This window comes from Oncorhynchus masou, unplaced genomic scaffold, assembly GCF_036934945.1.
Source record: "Oncorhynchus masou masou isolate Uvic2021 unplaced genomic scaffold, UVic_Omas_1.1 unplaced_scaffold_1009, whole genome shotgun sequence".
NCBI classification, from domain to species: domain Eukaryota; kingdom Metazoa; phylum Chordata; class Actinopteri; order Salmoniformes; family Salmonidae; genus Oncorhynchus; species Oncorhynchus masou.
In genome coordinates, this window is record NW_026999791.1 from 18,237 (window position 1) to 41,825 (window position 23,589).

General features: G+C 45.3%; 1 protein-coding gene across 1 annotated transcript in view; it reads left to right on the forward strand.

Moving 5' to 3' along the window:
- The first annotated feature begins 5,919 nt into the window (after positions 1 to 5,919).
- The window catches only part of LOC135528674 (short-chain collagen C4-like), a 117,456-nt gene continuing 99,786 nt past the window's right edge, over positions 5,920 to 23,589 (forward strand). Inside the window, exons 1-4 of the mRNA XM_064957789.1 lie at positions 5,920 to 5,955; positions 7,683 to 7,736; positions 10,895 to 10,939; positions 17,645 to 17,698. Of these exons, the coding sequence (XP_064813861.1) occupies positions 10,937 to 10,939; positions 17,645 to 17,698 (57 nt within the window). The 5' untranslated portion in view covers positions 5,920 to 5,955; positions 7,683 to 7,736; positions 10,895 to 10,936. The remainder of the gene's footprint in view (positions 5,956 to 7,682; positions 7,737 to 10,894; positions 10,940 to 17,644; positions 17,699 to 23,589) is intronic.

A 23,589-nucleotide genomic window follows, 5' to 3' on the forward strand; every position in this document is an offset into this window, starting at 1 on the left:
GTCTTCAAGAAGTGGCTGTGCTTCTCTACTTCATTTGAGTTGTACAGTCCTTCAGTTCTATATGACCCATTTCTCCCCCTGTTTAACGCTCAGTCAAGGTAATACTGTAAAACCTGAATGAGTCGGCTGACTGTTAAAAGTCATTCTTAGAAGTGGACTTCCAATGGGAATGAAGCATCAGTGAATTTTATGCATTTATTGAAGTGAAGAGCTTCTGTTACTCAGTGTCACGGTCTAGTAAAAATCATATTATGGATGGATGGATGAAGGAAAATAAAATGATTTCCTTGATGAAAGAGGGTATGAAGTGTGTTTGATATCCAGTGATATTCGAAGGTTTTCTTCCCGAGGAGTAATGACAACACATAAACTCAGGAGGATGCCCACAAAATCCCTTCAAGCATTAAAAACATACTACATTAATAGGGCTTATGGTTTTACTACCAAAGATAAATGTCTCTATTTCTCCATTCATATTATGCTGCTCTCCTTTCGCAATAGAAAATAGAGTGCATTCGGGAAGCATCAGACCCCTTCACTTTTTCCACATTTTCAATCCTTAAAACGATTTCATTTTTTAAAATCCTCATCAATCTACACACAATACCCCATAATGACAAAGCGAAAACAAGTTTTTAGAAATGTTTGCACATTTACTACAACTAAACAACAGAAATACCTTATTTACATAAGTATTCAGACCCTTTGCTATGAGACTCAAAATTGAGCTCAGATTCATCCTGTTTCCATTGATCATCCTCTAGATGTTTTACAACTTGATTGGTGTCCGACTGTGGTAAATTCAATAGATTGGACATGATTTAGAAAGGCACAAAATTGAGCTCAGATGCATCTTGTTTCCATTGATCATCCTCTAGATGTTTTACAACTTGATTGGTGTCCGACTGTGGTAAATTCAATAGATTGGACATGATTTAGAAAGGCACAAAATTGAGCTCAGGTGCATCTTGTTTCCATTGATCATCCTCTAGATGTTTCTACAACTTGATTGGAGTCCACCTGTGGTAAATTCAATTGATTGGACATGATTTGGAAAGACACACACCTGTCTATATAGGCTCCCATAGTTGACAGTGCATGTCAGAACATAAACCAAGCCATGAGGTCAAAGGAATTGTCCGTAGAGCTCTGAGACAGGATTGTGTCGAGGCACAGATCTGGGGGAAGTACTGAGTAAAGGGTCTGAATACTTATGTAAATGATAGTTCATATTTTTTTTTACATTTGCAAACATTTCTAAAAAAAATGTTTTTTTTGTCATTATGGGGTATTGTGTGTATGTAGATTGATTAAAGAAAACAATTGAATCCATTGTAGAATAAGGCTGTAACGTGACACAGCAGGGGAAGAAGTGAAGGGGTCTGAATACTTTCCGAACACAATGTATGGGTCAAAGCAACAGCCAGCGTTCTCTTTCAGATGCTAACGACGGACTTCAAAGATTCTTAAATGTTTAGCCACCACTGCACACTGCACACCAACACATTGTTAGACAGTCAGCATGGTCAGAGGTAGTGTTGTTTTTTAGCAGAATCACATTAGTGGAAATGGAGGGTGTTCTCAGGGCAGGCCTGGTTGTAGCTAGATATGTTCCAGTCACGTTTTTGTTTTTGTTTTTAATGCGTTTTAGCTAACCCTATCCCAAACCCTGTTCCTAACCTGAACTTCATTCTCCTAACCTGTTATGAAAAGTCCCTTCTGCTAGTGAAAACTGGCAGACCTGCCACGAGAACAGCGTGGGTTCTGAGTAACGCAATACTTGTGAAGGGCTCGTTAGCAACCTTCACCACCGAATCTAGCTTTGCTTTCAATGTCTAATTTTGTAGATGGTGAAAACTATTGTCACCACTGTCAATAAATGATCACTCACCAAACATTCAGCTAGTTAGAAATAAGCCCAATTATGCACGTTGGAGCACTAACATATATTAATCAGCCTGTTGAGTGTCATAATTATCTCTAATGGATTCAACAGAGAAGAACGCTCATGTTGTCACTTAGAGGGGGACGTGTGTGTGTGTGTGTGTGTGTGTGTGTGTGCATGGGTGTGAAAGACATTTGATTAATGATCTGCCCTTCCTTGACATGGAAGCAGACAGACAGTCAGAGGGAAAGAATGAAGGAGAATGCCACAGGAAAATGTTTCAGTTCACACAGGGAGTGGATGTAGAGTTACAGGCACCAGGGTAACCTTTAACCCTGTGATTCTGCTGCAGATTGGGGTTTAATGCTCTGCTGAGCGTTGGACCTAAGCCTCATATCAGCCCTGGGGAAGAGTCCACTTGTTCTAAAGAGAATGCAAACATCCCTATAGGCACCTTATATTCCAAACTATACCTTGAAGCCAGTTACACTGCTGACCCTAATCAGGGACTGATTGAGATCTGGGTGCTATTAATGATCAGGCAGAACATAATAGCTATAGGCTATTATCCATCCCCAACATCAGTTATACACACCTGCAGTACACAATACTGTACATGGTGTTACTGGGGTGACTCTGCTTTGTCTAAATGGATGTTGAACATTCCTATACCAGTAGACTATAGGGTTCTATCTCCTGATTCAGTAATTACTCTATAGATTCCATATGCTACTGTCCATCTCCTACATCACTGATGATCCTATAGATTCCATAGGCTACTGTCTATCTCCTACATCACTGATGAGCCTATAGATTCCATATGCTACTGTCTATCTCCTACATCACTGATGATCCTATAGATTCCATAGGCTACTGTCTATCTCCTTCATCACTGATGATCCTATAGATTCCATATGCTACTGTCTATCTCCTACATCACTGATGATCCTATAGATTCCATAGGCTACTGTCTATCTCCTTCATCACTGATGATCCTATAGATTCCATAGGCTACTGTCTATCTCCTACATCACTGATGAGCCTATAGATTCCATAGGCTACTGTCTATCTCCTACATCACTGATGAGCCTATAGATTCCATAGGCTACTGTCTATCTCCTTCATCACTGATGATCCTATAGATTCCATAGGCTACTGTCTATCTCCTACATCACTGATTATTCTATAGATTCCATAGGCTACTATATCTCCAACATCACTAGTAGGCCACATGGACATGTCCTTAAAGTAACTGCCCAGTGTTTCCAGATTTCTATGAACTATTACCTATAATTAATTACAAAATGAGTGAACTACTTTTCCTTATTTAGTATGTTAAAAAACATATTTTCTGTGTTGCAATGGTGTGGGCGTACCCCAACAACAACATGGTGTGGATCTATATACCATAAATAAAATAAAAAGACAAGTAAACAGCTGATTGGCCAGCTCAGACTATTTGATGTCTCTGCCAAAAACAGGACGTGATCTTCTCTGAGGAAATGACAAGCAACTTAAAATGGTCAGTTTGAGATAATAGTTAGAGGGATTTTTGAACTATTTTCTTCTTCACTTTTCTGCTTTGTCCACTAATACGAGTCAACAACATAAGATCTTTTAGAGGTAGACTCAGCAATACAACATACATACAGAAAGTAAACAGCATAGTGGGTCAGTTTCTGCAACCACCAAGAAAGCACATGGCTCAACTTCTTCTCTGTTTTGGCGCCCTGGTTACCAGGCTGCAAAGAGTGAAGTGAACCCGTGAACATGTGCAGATACCGTGTGAGAGCCAAGTCTTGGATAACACTCATATCAATATCTGCGGTGCTGCTCGTGGCAACGTCAGTCTACCTTTTCAAATGAGACTTTCACTGGACAGTTACTTTAAAGCTACAGTCCTCAATTGAAACAATAACAAGCGCTCCACCCCGTTTCTATTTTGGTAAGCAACTGAGGGATGGGCCTGGATAATAAAACATTTAAAACATGTATTTAACCATTATTTAACTTTACAAGTGGGTTAAGAACACATTCTTACTTACAATGGCTGCCTACGTGGGAACAGTGGGTTAACTGCCTTGTTCAGGGGCAGAACAACAGATTTTTATGTTGTCAGCTCAGGGATTTGATCCACCAACCTTTCGGTTACTCGCCCCTCTAACCACCGCCCCAGAAAAGTAGCCATTCAAATTTGTAGACAGAACTATGGATGCAAGGACTGACCATCCATGATATCAAAATGATAGTTTTAAATATGTTTTGACACAATACAGTGTTTGTTTATTTTGTTTACACATTTAACACGCTTATATGTTGGGTTCTGAAGTGGTATGACAGCTGATCTAACCTCATTTATAAGTTAAAAAAAATCTATGGGTGTATACAGTATGATTAATTTACGAGTTCTGTTCTTCTAGAATCTATGGATATATACAATATCATTAATTTATAAGTACAAAAATGAATGTAGCAATTAAAGATTTCAGCTTGGACACATTCTAGAAATGTCAAAAACATACATTATTTGGATATTTTCTCCAAAAGTTATTATAACCATTATGGCCCTGGGCATGTCCTTATACTAATGTAGGCTACAGTCAGTGGCCGTCAGTGTCTTATTCACACATTAGCCAGAGGATTTAGGAGGTCCAGCAGTTCACTGAGCTAAGCTAGTGTCCCATCCTGCTTCCCTTACAGCTGTCCCGAGCCTGTTGTATTTAACACAGCGCTCCAACAGCTGCTGAGAGAGGTGGATTGTATTACCCGATAATTGGCAAGCTACAAGTCCCAGAGCCACAGTAACCCTGTTTCACTGTGTTGGGGCCTTGTTCTGCTAGCTGCTTCAACATGGTCTCATTAGAAGATGTAAAAAAGTGGCATTTAACCATTGTAGTTCTATGTCAACCAAATAAACGTTGATTTATTTGACATAATTTTAACACATTCTCATTTACAGCAAAGACCTGGGGAATAGTTACAAGGGAAAGGAGGGAGGATGAATGAGCCAATTGGATGCTGGGGTTGATTAGGTGGCCAGATTGGGAATTTAGCCAGGACACCAGAGTTAACACCCCTACTCTTACGTGCCATGGGATATTTAGTGACCACAGAGAGTCAGGACACCCGTTTAACATCCCATCAGGAAGACAGAAACCTACACAGGGCAATGTCCCTAATCACTACCCTGGGACATTTTATTTTTTAGACCAGAGTGCCTCCTACGGGCCCTCCGACACCACTTCCAGCAGCATCTGGTCTCCCATCCAGGGACTGACCCTGCTTCAGAGGCAGACAGCAGTGGGATACAGGGTGTATCAATATGACAATTAGTCCAATTAAGGAACTATTGCTACAAACTAAGCTTAATCAAGGCCTATTCATGTTGTCCCAATCATACCACCATTCCTTGGCTGCAACATTCAGGAAAATATTATAGCCATGTCTGTGACGTGTTCAGGGAACTTTTAGAAACAGTTCAATTTTAACCATACTTACTTGCCATAGACGTGGGAGAGACAAGCTGCTAATAAAATACCAGCCACTGACTGTACAGCCAATTAGAGACCAGCCACGGACTGTACAGCCAATTAGAGACCAGCCACGGACTGTACAGCCAATTAGAGACCAGCCACTGACTGTACGGCCAATTAGAGACCAGCCACTGACTGTACAGCCAATTAGAGACCAGCCACTGACTGTACAGCCAATTAGAGACCAGCCACTGACTGTACAGCCAATTAGAGACCAGCCACTGACTGTACAGCCAATTAGAGACCAGCCACTGACTGTACAGCCAATTAGAGACCAGCCACTGACTGTACAGCCAATTAGAGACCAGCCACTGACTGTACAGCCAATTAGAGACCAGCCACTGACTGTACAGCCAATTAGAGACCAGCCACTGACTGTACAGCCAATTAAAGAGCAGCCACTGACTGTACATCCAATAAGACAAGAAGTCACTAACTAAATGACCAATAAGGGAGCAGCAGCTACTGACTGTATCATGTCTTCCTTTACAGGGAGAGACCAGGAAAGACGGGTTCCCTGGAAACTCAAGCCAGAAGGTAAAGATAAAGATAAAGCATAGCAGCGTAAACAGACAACACAGAGTTACACATGGAGTAAACAATTAACAAGTCAATAACACAGTAGAAAAAAGGGTCTATATACATTGTGTGCAAAAGGCATGAGGAGGTAGGCCAATAATTACAATTTTGCAGATTAACACTGGAGTGATAAATGATCAGATGGTCATGTACAGGTAGAGATACTGGTGTGCAAAAGAGCAGAAAAGTAAATAAATAAAAACAGTATGGGGATGAGGGAGGTAAAAATGGGTGGGCTATTTACCGATAGACTATGTACAGCTGCAGCGATCGGTTAGCTGCTCAGATAGCAGATGTTTGAAGTTGGTGAGGGAGATAAAAGTCTCCAACTTCAGCGATTTTTGCTATTCGTTCCAGTCACAGGCAGCAGAGAACTGGATCGAAAGGCGGCCAAATGAGGTGTTGGCTTTAGGGATGATCAGTGAGATACACCTGCTGGAGCGCGTGCTACGGGTGGGTGTTGCCATCGTGACCAGTGAACTGAGATAAGGCGGAGCTTTACCTAGCATGGACTTGTAGATGACCTGGAGCCAGTGGGTCTGGCGACGAATATGTAGCGAGGGCCAGCCGACTAGAGCATACAGGTCGCAGTGGTGGGTACTATAAGGTGCTTTAGTGACAAAACGGATGGCACTGTGATAAATGGCATCCAGTTTGCTGAGTAGAGAGTTGGAAGCAATTTTGTAGATGACATCGCCGAAGTCGAGGATCGGTAGGATAGTCAGTTTTACTAGGGTATGTTTGGCGGCGTGAGTGAAGGAGGCTTTGTTGCGGAATAGAAAGCCGACTCTAGATTTGATTTTCGATTGGAGATGTTTGATATGAGTCTGGAAGGAGAGTTTACAGTCTAGCCAGACACCTAGGTACTTATAGATGTCCACATATTCAAGGTCGGAACCATCCAGGGTGGTGATGCTATCGTGGAAATATTTTATATTTATACAATATACTGTATATGAGATATATATATATATATATATGAGATATTTCACAACTTACATATGTGTTTGAACATGATAAACTCTTTAAACATAACAGAGAGTCAGAGAGTGCCCTGTCAGCTGGGTCTGTACGTGGTCTATCACCTTCAGTTCACCAGGACCACTCTAAAGCATCATCACCCTCTAAACCCTCCTCTAGAGCCCTTAGAAGTTGAAGTTGAAGAATACACACACACACACACACACACACACACACACACACACACACACACACACACACACACACACACACACACACACACACACACACACACACACAGGGACATATTTGTCTATGAAACTCGATCCAGTCTAAGGACATAACACTTAAAAGGCGCGGCCCACCCAAACATTTTCCTATACTTGATAAGGTTTCAGAATTGACTAAAGCTGGTCTGCGTTACTCAACACTGCACATGACATGCAAAGTCTATATCAAGTGTCATAACATTCATATTGAGATTGATGGTGGTGTGACTTGGCCTACTCTGACTGTGTGGTTCGTGTGGTTTCCATCCGAACTGTATTAGCTACGGCAGAGTACTGTTTTGCTGTTTTAGAGATGCCTTAAGGCCTTCCCTTTTACTGTGTGTGTGTGTGTGTGTGTGTGTGTGTGTGTGTGTGTGTGTGTGTGTGCGTGCTTTCGTGTGTGTGCATGTGCATGCCTAATCCTAATTGTGCGTGTGTGTTCTATTTCTCCCTCAGGGTGACCAGGGTGTTTCTGGTTCACCAGGTCTGGATGGTATTCCTGGACAGAAGGTGAGTCAGACTGTTGGCTTGTTTGGACTGTCCATGATCTGTAAGATATAAGGTTTCTGTTTTAAACCACTAAACTGTTATTCTCCCACTACATACAGTGCCTTGCGAAAGTATTCGGCCCCCTTGAACTTTGCGACCTTTTGCCACATGTCAGGCTTCAAACATAAAGATATAAAACTGTATTTTTTTGTGAAGAATCAACGACAAGTGGGACAAAATCATGAAGTGGAACGACATTTATTGGATATTTCAAACTTTTTTAACAAATCAAAAACTGAAAAATTGGGCGTGCAAAATTATTCAGCCCTCTTAAGTTAATACTTTGTAGCGCCACCTTTTGCTGCGATTACAGCTGTCAGTCGCTTGGGGTATGTCTCTATCAGTTTTGCACATCGAGAGACTGAATTTTTTTCCCATTTGGTGGTGGTGTTAGTGGTGATGGTGGGGATGGTGGTGGTTATGGTGTTGGTGTTAGTGGTTATGGTGGTGGTGTTAGTGGTGATGGTGGTGGTGATTACGGTGGTTACGGTGGTGGTGGTGGTTATGGTGTTGGTGTTAGTGGTTATGGTGGTGGTGTTAGTGGTGATGGTGGTGGTGATTACGGTGGTTATGGTGGTGGTGGTGATGATGATTACGGTGCTGGTTATGGTGGTGGTTATGGTGGTGATTACGGTGGTTACGGTGTTGGTGGTGGTTATGGTGGTGGTGGTGGTGGTGGTGATGGTGATGATTACGGTGGTGGTGGTTATGGTGGTGGTGGTGATGATGATTACGGTGCTGGTTATGGTGGTGGTTATGGTGGGGGTGGTGGTGGTGGTTATGATGGGGGTGATGGTGATAGTGGTGGTGACTCGCTCCTTCTCTCCCCATTGTGTTTCTGTAGTGCAGGGCTCTTCAACCCTCTTCTGTAGGTTTTCTCTCCAACCCCAGTTGTAACTAACTGGATTCAGCATATCAACCAGCTAATTATTAGAATCTAGTCCACTACATAAGGGTTGGAGCAAAAACCTCAAGAAGGGTAGCTCTACAGGAACAGGGTTGGAGCAAAAACCTCAAGAAGGGTAGCTCTCCAGGAACAGGGTTGGAGCAAAAAACCTCAAGAAGGGTAGCTCTACAGGAACAGGGTTGGAGCAAAAACCTCAAGAAGGGTAGCTCTCCAGGAACAGGGTTGGAGTGAACCTACAGGATGGTAGCTCTACAGGAACAGGGTTGGAGTGACAACCTACAGGATGGTAGCTCTCCAGGAACAGGGTTGGAGTGACAACCTACAGGATGGTAGCTCTCCAGGAATAGGGTTGGACTGAAAACCTACAGGATGGTAGCTCTCCAGGAACAGGGTTGGACTGGAAACCTACAGGATGGTAGCTCTCCAGGAACAGGGTTGGACTGAAAACCTACAGGATGGTAGCTCTCCAGGAACAGGGTTGGACTGAAAACCTACAGGAGGGTAGCTCTCCGGGAACAGGGTTGGAGTGAAAACCTACAGGAGGGTAGCTCTCCGGGAACAGGGTTGGAGTGAAAACCTACAGGAGGGTAGCTCTCCAGGAACAGGGTTGGACTGAAAACCTACAGGATGGTAGCTCTCCAGGAACAGGGTTGGACTGAAAACCTACAGGAGGGTAGCTCTCCGGGAACAGGGTTGGAGTGAAAACCTACAGGAGGGTAGCTCTCCAGGAACAGGGTTGGACTGGAAACCTACAGGATGGTAGCTCTCCAGGAACAGGGTTGGACTGAAAACCTACAGGATGGTAGCTCTCCAGGAACAGGGTTGGACTGAAAACCTACAGGAGGGTAGCTCTCCGGGAACAGGGTTGGAGTGAAAACCTACAGGATGGTAGCTCTCCAGGAATAGGGTTGGACTGAAAACCTACAGGATGGTAGCTCTCCAGGAACAGGGTTGGACTGGAAACCTACAGGATGGTAGCTCTCCAGGAACAGGGTTGGACTGAAAACCTACAGGATGGTAGCTCTCCAGGAATAGGGTTGGACTGAAAACCTACAGGATGGTAGCTCTCCAGGAACAGGGTTGGACTGGAAACCTACAGGATGGTAGCTCTCCAGGAACAGGGTTGGACTGGAAACCTACAGGATGGTAGCTCTCCAGGAACAGGGTTGGACTGAAAACCTACAGGATGGTAGCTCTCCAGGAACAGGGTTGGACTGGAAACCTGCAGGATGGTAGCTCTCCAGGAACAGGGTTGGACTGAAAACCTACAGGATGGTAGCTCTCCAGGAACAGGATTTACACCCAGGACACAAAGGGATTTACACATAGAGCCATAGTCCCTTAGGAGGGAGATAGGACTTATTGTATATCCTCTCCTCATGTATTTACATTATTTTATGCCCTCTGATTCACTGTCTCATGTACCCTCTCAGAACTGCTTCAATACAGGGTCAGAGGAGATTAACAAATCATTCGCTTTTTCATCTCGTAAACACAAGTGAATATCATGCACTTACCCAGAGAAATATTTTTGTGTATGTAAATATGTATTAGTCGTAGAGTTGTGGCTATTCCTTATGCATTAGATTTTTTTTAAATATTTTTTTTTACCTTTATTTTACTAGGCAAGTCAGTTAAGAACAAATTCTTAATTTCAATGACGGCCTAGGAACAGTGGGTTAACTGCCTGTTCAGGGGCAGAACGATAGATTTTGTACCTTGTCAGCTCGGGGATTTGAACTTGCAACCTTTCGGTTACTAGTCCAATGCTCTAACCACTAGGCTCCACTGCCGCCCCATATGGGACAGTATGGAATATGTAGTGTACATGTATATACAGTAAGGTGTGTGGGATATCGTCCAGCTCTTATTCTTTATAACCTGAAGTGATGTGTAATTCCGTTGTGGATATTCCTTATGCATTAGATATGGGACAGTATGGAATATGTAGTGTACATGTATATACAGTAAGGTGTGTGGGATATCGTCCAGCTCTTATTCTTTATAACCTGAAGTGATGTGTAATTCCGTTGTGAAGTTGACTCAAGGCGCTAAACATTGTTGCCGTGTGAACGAAGGCCCATTCAGAGCTGCACTGAACCCTACGGTTCACTGAGACCTCAGTGAAACTACGAAGATACTTCTCCTCGTGGACCAGAAGACCTTCAATGTTTGTTATTTAGCATTTCAAGTTTCAACCTTGTAATTTCAGGGGGAGGCAGGATCAAACGGGTCTAAGGGGATCGATGGAGCAATGGTAAGTACACACACACACGGAAACGTACACACACACACATATTACATAATGGTAAATGTCTCTGGTTTCACTCTCTGTCATGTATAAACACCAGTTCATCCAAACGTGCCATGTCCCACTGTAGTGGATATACTGATATTCACATTCCCAGCATGCAGAGTCCCACTGTAGTGGATATACTGATATTCACATTCCCAGCATGCAACGTCCCACTGTAGTGGATATACTGATATTCACATTCCCAGCATGCAACGTCCCACTGTAGTGGATAAACTGATATTCACATTCCCAGCATGCAACGTCCCACTGCAGTGGATATACTGATATTCACATTCCCAGCATGCAACGTCCCACTGCAGTGGATATACAGATATTCACATTCCCAGCATGCAGAGTCCCACTGTAGTGGATATACTGATATTCACATTCCCAGCATGCAGAGTCCCACTGCAGTGGAAATACTGATATTCACATTCCCAGCATGCAGAGTCCCACTGCAGTGGATATACAGATATTCACATTCCCAGCATGCAGAGTCCCACTGCAGTGGATATACTGATATTCACATTCCCAGCATGCAGAGTCCCACTGCAGTGGATATACTGATATTCACATTCCCAGCATGCAACGTCCCACTGTAGTGGATATACTGATATTCACATTCCCAGCATGCAGAGTCCCACTGCAGTGGATACATGGTTATTAATATGTAGCATATGTCTTCTGTTGTAATATATATTTTATTTTAAAGGATTTTCTAGCACAGGTTTTCTAATACATCTCTGAAGGATCTACATTCTTTAGTAGCCCAAGGCCTTTTCCCCTGTAATCTCAAGACAAACACAATAGCTATTGATATTTTACATGCAACCATGACGGTACATGAACAGTGTCTTCTATGATTATCTGGTGATAATGTCGAATGTGGATGGATCTGAACTCTAATAACTTGGTCTCATGTGAAGGACGTGTGTGGAATGTATATAGCAGCTCTCACCTAGTCTCTGCACCTACAGTGAAACAGCATGCGTTCATGCAAGGTTTCAGGGACATTCAACTATAGGCTGCAGGCAGCATGAGTATCACATGGTGGTGTGGGAAACTTCCTCCTCAGCCTGAACTGTCCCCACCTGCGTCAGCAAATAACTAGCTTTTTTGTTTGGCACCGACTGGTAAGTTGGTTCAGGAGGGCGGTCACATGTGCTAGCAAGGCAGAGGTTCTGGGTTCGAGCATCAGTGTGAGCCAAATCAGGAGGAAGTGGTACTCTCTCAGCAAGCAGCGTGACGTCCTTTAGAGATGCGTTGATGCAAGGGTTCAGGGAAAAACTCAGGAATGCTGCATTATGTTGGGCTGGTCACAGAGGAGTGAGCTACAGCACAAACAGGTCTGGGACCAGAATAGAATTGTGTAGCATTTGCATAATTTGTTCTTTCATAATGGTGGTGTGACTTAATGGGCCAAAGGCTAGATGTGTTTAGAATAAATATCGTGAAAAGACTTCAGTAGACTATGAAATTACAGGAAAACAAAGCTATGCTTTCAGGGAAATGGTCTGTATTTTGTGGCTTTTGCATAATCAGTTCTTCGTAATGGCGGTGTGGCTCCGCTAAGTATTGGGCTGAGCAGATGGACAGTTTAAAATGGCATAATGAAAGCGCCTCTTTTCATCACCATATCCTCTCTGATTAGGCCAATGGACTGAGGGAGAAATCTGTCCCTCTGGCACAGTGTACAATACACTGACTGGCCTGCTCGGTACAACATACAGGGACTGGATGCCTGCTCAGTACGACATACATGACTGGGCTGTCTGCTCAGTACAACATACATGACTGGGCTGTCTGCTCAGTACAACATACAGGGACTGGGCTGCCTGCTCAGTACAACATACAGGGACTGGCTGCCTGCTCAGTACGACATACATGACTGGGTTGCCTGCTCGGTACAACATACAGGGACTGGATGCCTGCTCAGTACGACATACATGACTGGGCTGCCTGCTCAATACAACATACAGGGACTGGGCTGCCTGCTCAGTACAACATACAGGGACTGGGCTGCCTGCTCAATACAACATACAGGGACTGGCTGCCTGCTCAGTACGACATACATGACTGGGTTGCCTGCTCGGTACAACATACAGGGACTGGATGCCTGCTCAGTACGACATACATGACTGGGCTGCCTGCTCAATACAACATACAGGGACTGGGCTGCCTGCTCAGTACAACATACAGGGACTGGGCTGCCTGCTCAGTACAACATACAGGGACTGGGCTGCCTGCTCAGTACAACATACATGACTGGGCTGCCTGCTCAGTACAACATACAGGGACTGGGCTGCCTGCTCAGTACAACATACAGGGACTGGGCTGCCTGCTCAATACAACATACAGGGACTGAGCTGCCTGCTCAGTACAACATACAGGGACTGGGCTGCCTGCACAGTACAACATACAGGGACTGGGCTGCCTGCTAAATACAACATACAGGGACTGGGCTGCCTGCTCAGTACAACATACAGGGACTGGGCAGCCTGCTCAATACAACATACAGGGACTGGGCTGCCTGCTCAATACAACATACAGGGACTGGGCTGCCTGCTCAGTACAACATACAGGGACTGGGCTGCCTGCTCAATACAACATACAGGGACTGGGCTGCCTGCTCAGTACAACATACAGGGACTGGGCTGCCTGCTCAATACAACATACAGGGACTGGGCTGCCTGCTCAGTATGACATACATGACTGGGCTGCCTGCTCAGTACAACATACAGGGACTGGGCTGCCTGCTCAGTACAACATACAGGGACTGGGCTGCCTGCTCAATACAGCATACAGGGACTGGCTGCCTGCTCAGTATGACATACATGACTGGGCTGCCTGCTCAGTACAACATACAGGGACAGGGCTGCCTGCTCAATACAACATACAGGGACTGGGCTGCCTGCTCAGTACAACATACAGGGACTGGGCTGCCTGCTCAATACAACATACAGGGACTGGGCTGCCTGCTCAGTACAACATACAGGGGCTGGGCTGCCTGCTCAATACAACATACAGGGACTGGGCTGCCTGCTCAATACAACATACAGGGACTGGGCTGCCTGCTCAATACAACATACAGGGACTGAGCTGCCTGCTCAGTACAACATATAGGGACTGAGCTGCCTGCTCAGTACAACATACAGGGACTGGGCTGCCTGCTCAATACAACATACAGGGACTGGTTTGCCTGCTCAGTACGACATACAGGGACTGGGCTGCCTGCTCATTACGACATACAGGGACTGGGCTGCCTGCTCAGTACGACATACAGGGACTGGGCTGCCTGCTCAGTACGACATACAGGGACTGGGCTGTCTGCTCAGTACGACATACAGGGACTGGGCTGCCTGCTCAGTACGACATACAGGGACTGGGCTGCCTGCTCAGTACGACATACAGGAACTGGGCTGCCTGCTCAGTACGACATACAGGGACTGGGCTGCCTGCTCAATACGACATACAGGGACTGGGCTGCCTGCTCAGTACGACATACAGGGACTGGGCTGCCTGCTCAGTACGACATACAGGGACTGGGCTGTCTGCTCAGTACGACATACAGGGACTGGGCTGCCTGCTCAGTACGACATACAGGGACTGGGCTGCCTGCTCAGTACGACATACAGGGACTGGGCTGCCTGCTCAGTACGACATACAGGGACTGGGCTGCCTGCTCAGTACGACATACAGGGACTGGGCTGCCTGCTCAGTACGACATACAGGGACTGGGCTGCCTGCTCAGTACGACATACAGGGACTGCTACTGAATAGCAATACACAGGGAAACAGAGCAGACACTATACTAAACAGTCACTGTTAAGGCTGTTGAGATTACACTGAGATAACCAGTTCTGTGGATAATATCCAATGGGTCGAATGAACGAGTTGTTGAACAAACAACTTTAAAAGGCTTTATAGAGCACTCATAGGGTCTTCATAAGCTCTACATACTGTAGCTAGTTTGTAAACATCTGGATGTTTACGGAGTGCCTCACTGTGTAGCAGAGCTGGCATAGGATGCTAGGTGATGTACTCTAGAGGAGAATGCCACAGCTTATATAGGCTTCTTAGTGCATTCATTATGAAGCATGACATACTGTAGAGGGGATACCTCGGGGGAACTTAGTTCCTGACCTTCAGTACATCTAGTTGGTCACACAGACTGGATTGGTTCCTCTGTGGGCTGACCTCAACACAACAGCTCATTGGTCACACAGACTGGGTTGGTTCCTGTGTGGGATGACCTCAACACAACAGCTCATTGGTCACACAGACTGGGTTGGTTCCTCTGTGGGCTGACCTCAACACAACAGCTTATAGGTCACACAGACTGGGTTGGTTCCTCTGTAGGCTGACAACAGAACAGCTCATTGGTCACACAGACTGGATTGGTTCCTCTGTGGGCTGACCTCAACACAACAGCTCATTGGTCACACAGACTGGGTTGGTTCCTCTGTGGGATGACCTCAACACAACACCTCATTGGTCACACAGACTGGGTTGGTTCCTCTGTGGGATGACCTCAACACAACAGCTCATTGGTCACACAGACTGGGTTGGTTCCGCTGTTAAAAATGAACAGGGTGTGACAGAGTAGGATTACTGAACTCTAAACTCATAGGGTTGGTTACCCAAACACAAACACAGCCTGGTCCTCATAGGGTTGGTTTCCCAGACACAGACACAACCTAGTCCTCATAGGGTTGGTTTCCCAGACACAACCTAGTCCTCATAGGGTTGGTTTCCCAGATACAGACACAGCCTGGTCCTCATAGGGTTGGTTTCCCAGACACAGACACAGCCTAGTCCTCATAGGGTTGGTTTCCCAGACAGACACAACCTAGTCCTCATAGGGTTGGTTTCCCAGACACAACCTAGTCCTCATAGGGTTGGTTTCCCAGACACAACCTAGTCCTCATAGGGTTGGTTTCCCAGACACAACCTAGTCCTCATAGGGTTGGTTTCACAGACACAACCTAGTCCTCATGGTGTTGGTTTCCCAGATACAGACACAACCTAGTCCTCATAGGGTTGGTTTCCCAGATACAGACACAACCTAGTCCTCATAGGGTTGGTTTCACAGACACAACCGAGTCCTCATGGTGTTGGTTTCCCAGACACAGACACAACCTAGTCCTCATAGGGTTGGTTTCCCAGACACAGACACAACCTAGTCCTCATAGGGTTGGTTTCACAGACACATACACAACCTTGTCCTCGTGCAGATTCTCCATTGAGCATGTTCTTTAGTCCAGGATCCGGCTTAATCTGTGTCCAGGAAACCTGCCTTTTAAACGGATCAGTCTGACATTACTGGACTATTCTGGAATTACTGGACTGTCTCAAAGACGGAATAGATTCAATGTTTATTATGCAGAGTGGAAAACTAACGCTAACATCTTACCTAAAGCCTGCAGCTATAATGCTTTATGTCTTATGATGTGGCTCACAGTATGCTATTTCTCTCTAGGACATTTTCAACATTGTAACACATCATACCTGCATGCAATGGCAAGTGTTGCCCTGTTTATTCAACAGCTTGATAATCGTTGTTGTTTGAAAAGGCATATTATCAACATGTTTGTTTCAAGTAATACAGTTTATTGTCCATATAAAGTTGTTGAGATTTTTATGAAACAGGTGGAAATGGAGCATTGTTACGATGCCTGTTTATTCAGCATCGTTTGGATGTCACTTTCTATACTGAATGTATTTCAAACGATGGTGACTGCCAAGAGAGAAGCTTCATCATAACACTGCTGCCTGCTTCTTCCTGGTTAATGACATGATTTGGTTATGCAGCTGTGTGATAGTGTCTTCTCTATCAACCTGGACGATGAACACTCACACACACACACACACACACACCAACGATGAACACATAAATCTATTACAATCACGATGTGAAACAAGGGTGTGCACTGTCAGATAATTAGGTCCATCAGAAACACTTCATTATCACACACACACACACAAACACACACACACACACACACACACACACACACACACACACACACACACACACACACACACACACACACCCCTGGCCCCATAATTTATTTATAATGTCGACATAGTCCTAATTTGTTTACTACCAGGACTCCACATTCAGACAGATATTTCATGGAAACAAATAAACAGGATAATTTCAGAAATTTGTTTTAGCCTGTTGCCTTCGAGTGGGTTATTTAATAACCTTGGGAGTGAAACAGAGAGCAGACGACTGGAAGATGTCAACGAGTTCTTGTCTGTTCGGTGAACTTTAGCACTGTTTAGTTGAATGTCTCTGTAGAGGACACATCACTTGGATAAATAAACCGCTGAAGATGAGACCTTTGCTACAACATGAAGACAGACCGGTCATATCAGGTCTCATCTTTCAGGATCGGAATCAGGATTTAGATTTAGGTTTGGAGACATAAACTGTGTTTATAGATGAAGTTGACATTTTGATGCTTGTGACCAGTCTGCCTTGTAAGAGGCCCTGGCAGTAAGAGCATCAATGATTGGATAAACCACCTTGGAACAGTATCCTGAGGAGACTTCAGACCTTTCAAAACAACACGTTGTTACTGCACATCAGTACTTATAAAGCATTGAAATGATGGCGTGCTTGTGTAGGACCTGAGTTTCAACTTGCTCTTTCCTCTGCAGGGTGAGAAGGGACCAGCTGGGGAGCCTGGTGCAGAGGGGAAACCTGGGATAAATGTAAGATACTGTTTTGAATCCCAGTCTGTTTATTCATCTGCATCATTCATTATTAACATTATAAACATAGTCAGTTGCCCTAAATAAATGTAAGGTCCTATCTTTGCTATTTTACTATCGTATGCTGTTTATTCGTTTGCATCGTTAATAATAAAAACAGTGGCCTAAATAAATGTGCAGGTTAATTTAGGTTGGAAGGGGCTCAGCCAGGTTAATTTAGGTTGGAAGGGGCTCAGCCAGGTTAATTTAGGTTGGAAGGGGCTCAGCCAGGTTAATTTAGGTTGGAAGGGTGTTGGAAGGGGCTCAGCCAGGTTAATTTAGGTTGGAAGGGGCTCAGCCAGGTTAATGTAGGTTGGAAGGGGCTCAGCCAGGTTAATTTAGGTTGGAAGGGGCTCAGCCAGGTTAATGTAGGTTGGAAGGGGCTCAGCCAGGTTAATGTAGGTTGGAAGGGGCTCAGCCAGGTTAATGTAGGTTGGAAGGGGCTCAGCCAGGTTAATGTAGGTTGGAAGGGGCTCAGCAAGGTTAATTTAGGTTGGAAGGGGCTCAGCCAGGTTAATGTAGGTTGGAAGGGGCTCAGCCAGGTTAATGTAGGTTGGAAGGGGCTCAGCCAGGTTAATTTAGGTTGGAAGGGGCTCAGCCAGGTTAATTTAGGTTGGAAGGGGCTCAGCCAGGTTAATGTAGGTTGGAAGGGGCTCAGCCAGGTTAATGTAGGTTGGAAGGGGCTCAGCCAGGTTAATTTAGGTTGGAAGGGGCTCAGCCAGGTTAATGTAGGTTGGAAGGGGCTCAGCCAGGTTACTTTAGGTTGGAAGGGGCTCAGCCAGGTTAATGTAGGTTGGAAGGGGCTCAGCCAGGTTAATGTAGGTTGGGAGGGGCTCAGCCAGGTTAATGTAGGTTGGAAGGGGCTCAGCCAGGTTAATTTAGGTTGGAAGGGGCTCAGCCAGGTTAATTTAGGTTGGAAGGGGCTCAGCCAGGTTAATGTAGGTTGGAAGGGGCTCAGCCAGGTTAATTTAGGTTGGAAGGGGCTCAGCCAGGTTAATTTAGGTTGGAAGGGGCTCAGCCAGGTTAATGTAGGTTGGAAGGGGCTCAGCCAGGTTAATGTAGGTTGGAAGGGGCTCAGCCAGGTTAATTTAGGTTGGAAGGGGCTCAGCCAGGTTAATGTAGGTTGGAAGGGGCTCAGCCAGGTTAATTTAGGTTGGAAGGGGCTCAGCCAGGTTAATGTAGGTTGGAAGGGGCTCAGCCAGGTTACTTTAGGTTGGAAGGGGCTCAGCCAGGTTAATGTAGGTTGGAAGGGGCTCAGCCAGGTTAATGTAGGTTGGAAGGGGCTCAGCCAGGTTAATGTAGGTTGGAAGGGGCTCAGCCAGGTTAATTTAGGTTGGAAGGGGCTCAGCCAGGTTAATTTAGGTTGGAAGGGGTTCAGCCAGGTTAATTTAGGTTGGCCTATTTACTTGTTTTTAGAACATTCTCTTGCCTGTCCCCTCTGTTCCCTCCCCGTCCGTGCTAATATTAGGTTAAAGTTGTTATTTAAAGCATGTGATATTTAAGGGTAAAGGGGACACCTGAGAAGACAGAATGTCTTGTGTGCTTGACTGCCATGTGAGCGAGTATCGTTTTTCTGATACGTGAACTAACTACGGGGCTCAGTGGAAGACTACAGCCATGTAACCGTGCCCTAAGCAATCCACGTTCCACATGTACATGTCCTCAGCTTGTACAGTCATAGACGTATCAGGTGACAGAGAAAGAAACGTCTGGTGGCTCTGTAAAGACGATGACTGCAGCTCTATATCATCCCATCTGTTGTTTTCATGTGTTGAAGTATTAAATATAACCTTTGCAATAAGGTACGCTTCCTCTGAGTGTTGCTCTACTGTAAAATCTGAGATTTACACTTACAGTCAGTGATATCAAGTGTCAATTAGGACGTTTCCCTCTAGACTTTCTCACTGTGGTCAGCCTTTCGGTGTGGTTTCTGGAACTCAGTGGGTAGAGCATGGTGATTGTAATGTCAGGATTGTGGGTTTGATTCCCGGGGCCACCCCATACAAAAACATGTCTGCAGGTAATGACTGTAAATCGCTTTGGATTAAAGCTTCTGCTAAATGTTAAGTCTACATCTGAACACTAATGATCAGGTTGTTTTCCTATCGACGTTCACACAAGGATCAGCCTCACAACCTAAGGCTATGGGTGATGTTCAGCTATGGCGGTGAATCGCTGAGCCAATGGAAACACTGGAAAAAGCATTTTCTGCAGTAACCTCTGTGGTATTCGTTGGGCCTGGCCACTCTAGGTATCTGTTACCCTTACGGGATCTGGTTCCAGCGCAGCTTTGAAGGCAGTTCCCACTCACATGACACAAATCGCATACCTAAACGGCAACCTATTCCCTATGTAGTGCACTACTTTTGACCAGGGCCAGTAGGGTTGACCAGGGCCCATAGGGCTCTAGTCAAAGTAGGGCACTATGTGGGGAACAGGGTGCCATTAGGAACGCAGTCACAACAGACAAGACAAACCCCTTACTGTAACTCTAACGGTGCATCTCTTAGTCTCTCCACACATGACAAAACTTCACCCTTCTTGTCTAAAGTAAAGTGCCATTACCGCCAGCCAGGCAGCCACTCTGGTTAGAAAGTGGCAGAGTCTGCACCATAAATGGGACCCTATTCCCTATATAGTGCACTACTTTAGACCAGAGCACAATAAAGCGAATAGGGTGCCATTTGGGACTCAGGCAGCAAGTAAGTAAACATAATTAGTCTGCTGTCTTGAGAAATTCCCCTGCTACTCTCTCTCTCTCTCTCTCTCCTCTGCTGCTCTCTCTCTCTGTCTCTCACTCTCTCCCCCTCTCTCTCTCTCTCTCTCTCCCCTACTCTCTCTCTAGCCCCACTTCTCCCTCCCCACAATCTCCCTCACTCTCCCCTCCCTTCTTCCATCCCCCTCTGTCTCTCTCTCCCCCTCCCCTCTGTTTATTTGCTAGCTGAAGCGGTAGATGTAGAGTGTGTACTGGGGAGCTGCCAGATTGTGTTGTTGTGGCCTGGGCGCTGTCGGAGCGAGGGAGGCGCAGTGCTGTGTGTGTGTTGTGGCCTGGGCGCTGTCGGAGCGAGGAAAGCACAGGGCTGTGTGTGTGTTGTGGCCTGGGCACTGTCAGAGCGAGGGAGGCGCAGTGCTGTGTGTGTGTTGTGGCCTGGGTGCTGTCAGAGCGAGGGAGGCGCAGTGCTGTGTGTGTGTTGTGGCCTGGGCGCTGTCGGAGCGAGGGAGGCGCAGTGCCACGTGTGTGGGTGTATGTAGGTGTGTGCGTGTGTGTGTTGTAGCCCGGGCGCTGTCGGAGCGAAGGAGTCACAGTGCCATGTGTGTAGGTATGTGTGTGTAGGTATGTGTGTGTAGGTATGTGTGTGTAGGTATATGTGTGTAGGTATTGTGGCCTGGGCGCTGTGGGAGCGAGGAAGGCGCAGTGCCACGTGTGTGGGTGTGTGTAGGTATGTGTGTGTAGGTATTGTGGCCTGGGCGCTGTGGGAGCGAGGAAGGCGCAGTGCCACGTGTGTGGGTGTGTGTAGGTATGTGTGTGTAGGTATTGTGGCCTGGGCGCTGTCTGAGCGAGGGAGGCACAGCGCCGTGTGTAATTAGCAAGGCTAGCGTACACAGCTCCCTGTAGTGTCTCACACTGTGCTGCTGCTGAAGAGACAGAGAGGAGAGAGACTGAGCAGAGTAGACCTGGGTTCAAATACTACTTGAAATCATTTCAAATACTAGGCATTGACTTTGCCTGGTGATATGTAACCAATGTAACCAACTGTAAACCCTAAAGTCAGCGCTAGAGTCAGCGCTAGAGTCAGCGCTAGAGTCAGTGCTAGTGCGAAGACTCAAAGCCTCCCATCCCTCCCTGCCTGCCTGTCACAAGGCCCAAGAGCACTGAGCAGAGGCTAACAAGAATTGTCTCTCCGTCTCACTCTCTCTCTCTCCTCCTATCTAGATATGTGGTCTGAGCCCCAGCCTCTAAGCAAGGAGGCAGAGATATCATGGTCTTTACTGGTCTGATCTTAGGGAGACAGGACAGGGAAGGAAAAAGGTCCAGCCTCCGCCTCTCTCTTCTCCGATCCCTCTCTGCATCTCTTTCTAACTGGGTTACTCTGAGGGAGACGGGACAGAGGAGGGAAGAGAGGGAATCAGAGGAAAATTAAGGGAGAGTAAAAGGGAGGAAAAGGTTCACTCTCTCCCTAAAGACATCATTATCTTCAGCAGACAGCAGAGAGGGAGAGAGGGGACCTTTCTCTAAAGATCAACAACATACATCATTTAGAAGTGGCCTCAGTGTCAGCCCACTCACTACCTTCTCTATTTTGTTCCTTCATACCACCACAGTGTTAAGTAGCAGACCTGGGTTCAAATACTATTTGAAATCTTTAAAACAATTTATAAGTTTGCTCTAACCTGTCTGGAGTGCCAGAGGGCGGTGTTTGCAGTTTGAGACTATCCTACTGGTCCAGTAAGACAGGCAAGCTCAATCAAGCCCAGATAAAGTATGATTCAAATAGTTTTTGAACCCGGGTCTTACAGGTGGTGAACTGTGCCAGGATGGATCTATACAGTAGGTTGAATACAGCGAGTTAAAACATGTAGGAGGATATTTGGACAGTGGAATCAGAACAAATGTAAATACCTATTCAGAATGTTTTTTCTCATTCTGAACCCTTAACATTTGTGCAATAATTGAGTGAGTATTGTACTCGGTCCAGATGTCTGCATTTGCTGAAGAGGTACCATTAGCTGATGCCATGACGACAGCTAGTCTTCCAGGGGTCCACTGGCTTTAGTGGGTGTATGAAACTTCTCCCTAGAAATAAATAATTTAAATAACCAGGGCTATCCCATCCAGTGGAAATGGGGCTTTTAAATCCAGGATGTATCACAACCGGCCATGATTGTGAGTCCCACAGGGCGGCGCACAACTGGCCCAGCGTCGTCCGGGTTTGGCCGGTGTAGGCCGTAATTGCAAGTAAGCATTTGTTTTTAACTAACTTGCCTAGTTAAAAAAAGTTTTTTTTTTTTTTTAAATGTCCCTCACAGTGCATGGTTCTAGTCTGTTACCACACAGTTTAATTCACTTCAAACTAAACACATTCTGTTCAATCCATGGTCAGATCAGGTACTGTGATGAGAAAAATCCCTTGACACACCATATGGTGTTGATAACCTGGTTTATGGTCTAGATTATTTGAATGGTTTATGAGATCAGTACATGATCAAGTGTCGAAATGTTTTCTACCTTAACTATTAACCTATAGAATACCGTAACTATAAACCTATTGTCACGATCGTTATAAGGAGTGGACCAAGATGCAGTGTGGTATGTTTCCATCCTTTTATTGGGAAGAGAAACTCAAAGAACAAAAACAATAAAGCGAAAAAAAGAAAGAAAGAAAGGTGAAGCTCAAAGTACTGCTTGCAGGCAACTATACCTAGACTTGATCCCACAAAGCACAAAGGGGAAATGGCAGCCTAAATATGATCACCAAACAGAGACAACCTTAAACAGCTGCCTCTGATTGGGAACCATACAAGGCCAACATAGAAATATAATCACCTAGATGCCCACCCTAGTCACACCCCAACCTAACCAACATAGAGAATAAAAATCTCTCTATGTTCAGGGCGTGACACCTATAGAATACCACTATAACTATAAACCTCTAGAATACCACCATCACTATTAACCTATAGAATACCACCATCACTATAAACCTATAGAATACCACTATAAACCTATAGAATACCACCATCACTGTTAACCTATAGAATACCACCATCACTATTAACCTATAGAATACCACCATCGCTATAAGCCTATAGAATACCACTATAACGCTAAACCTATGAATACCACCATAACT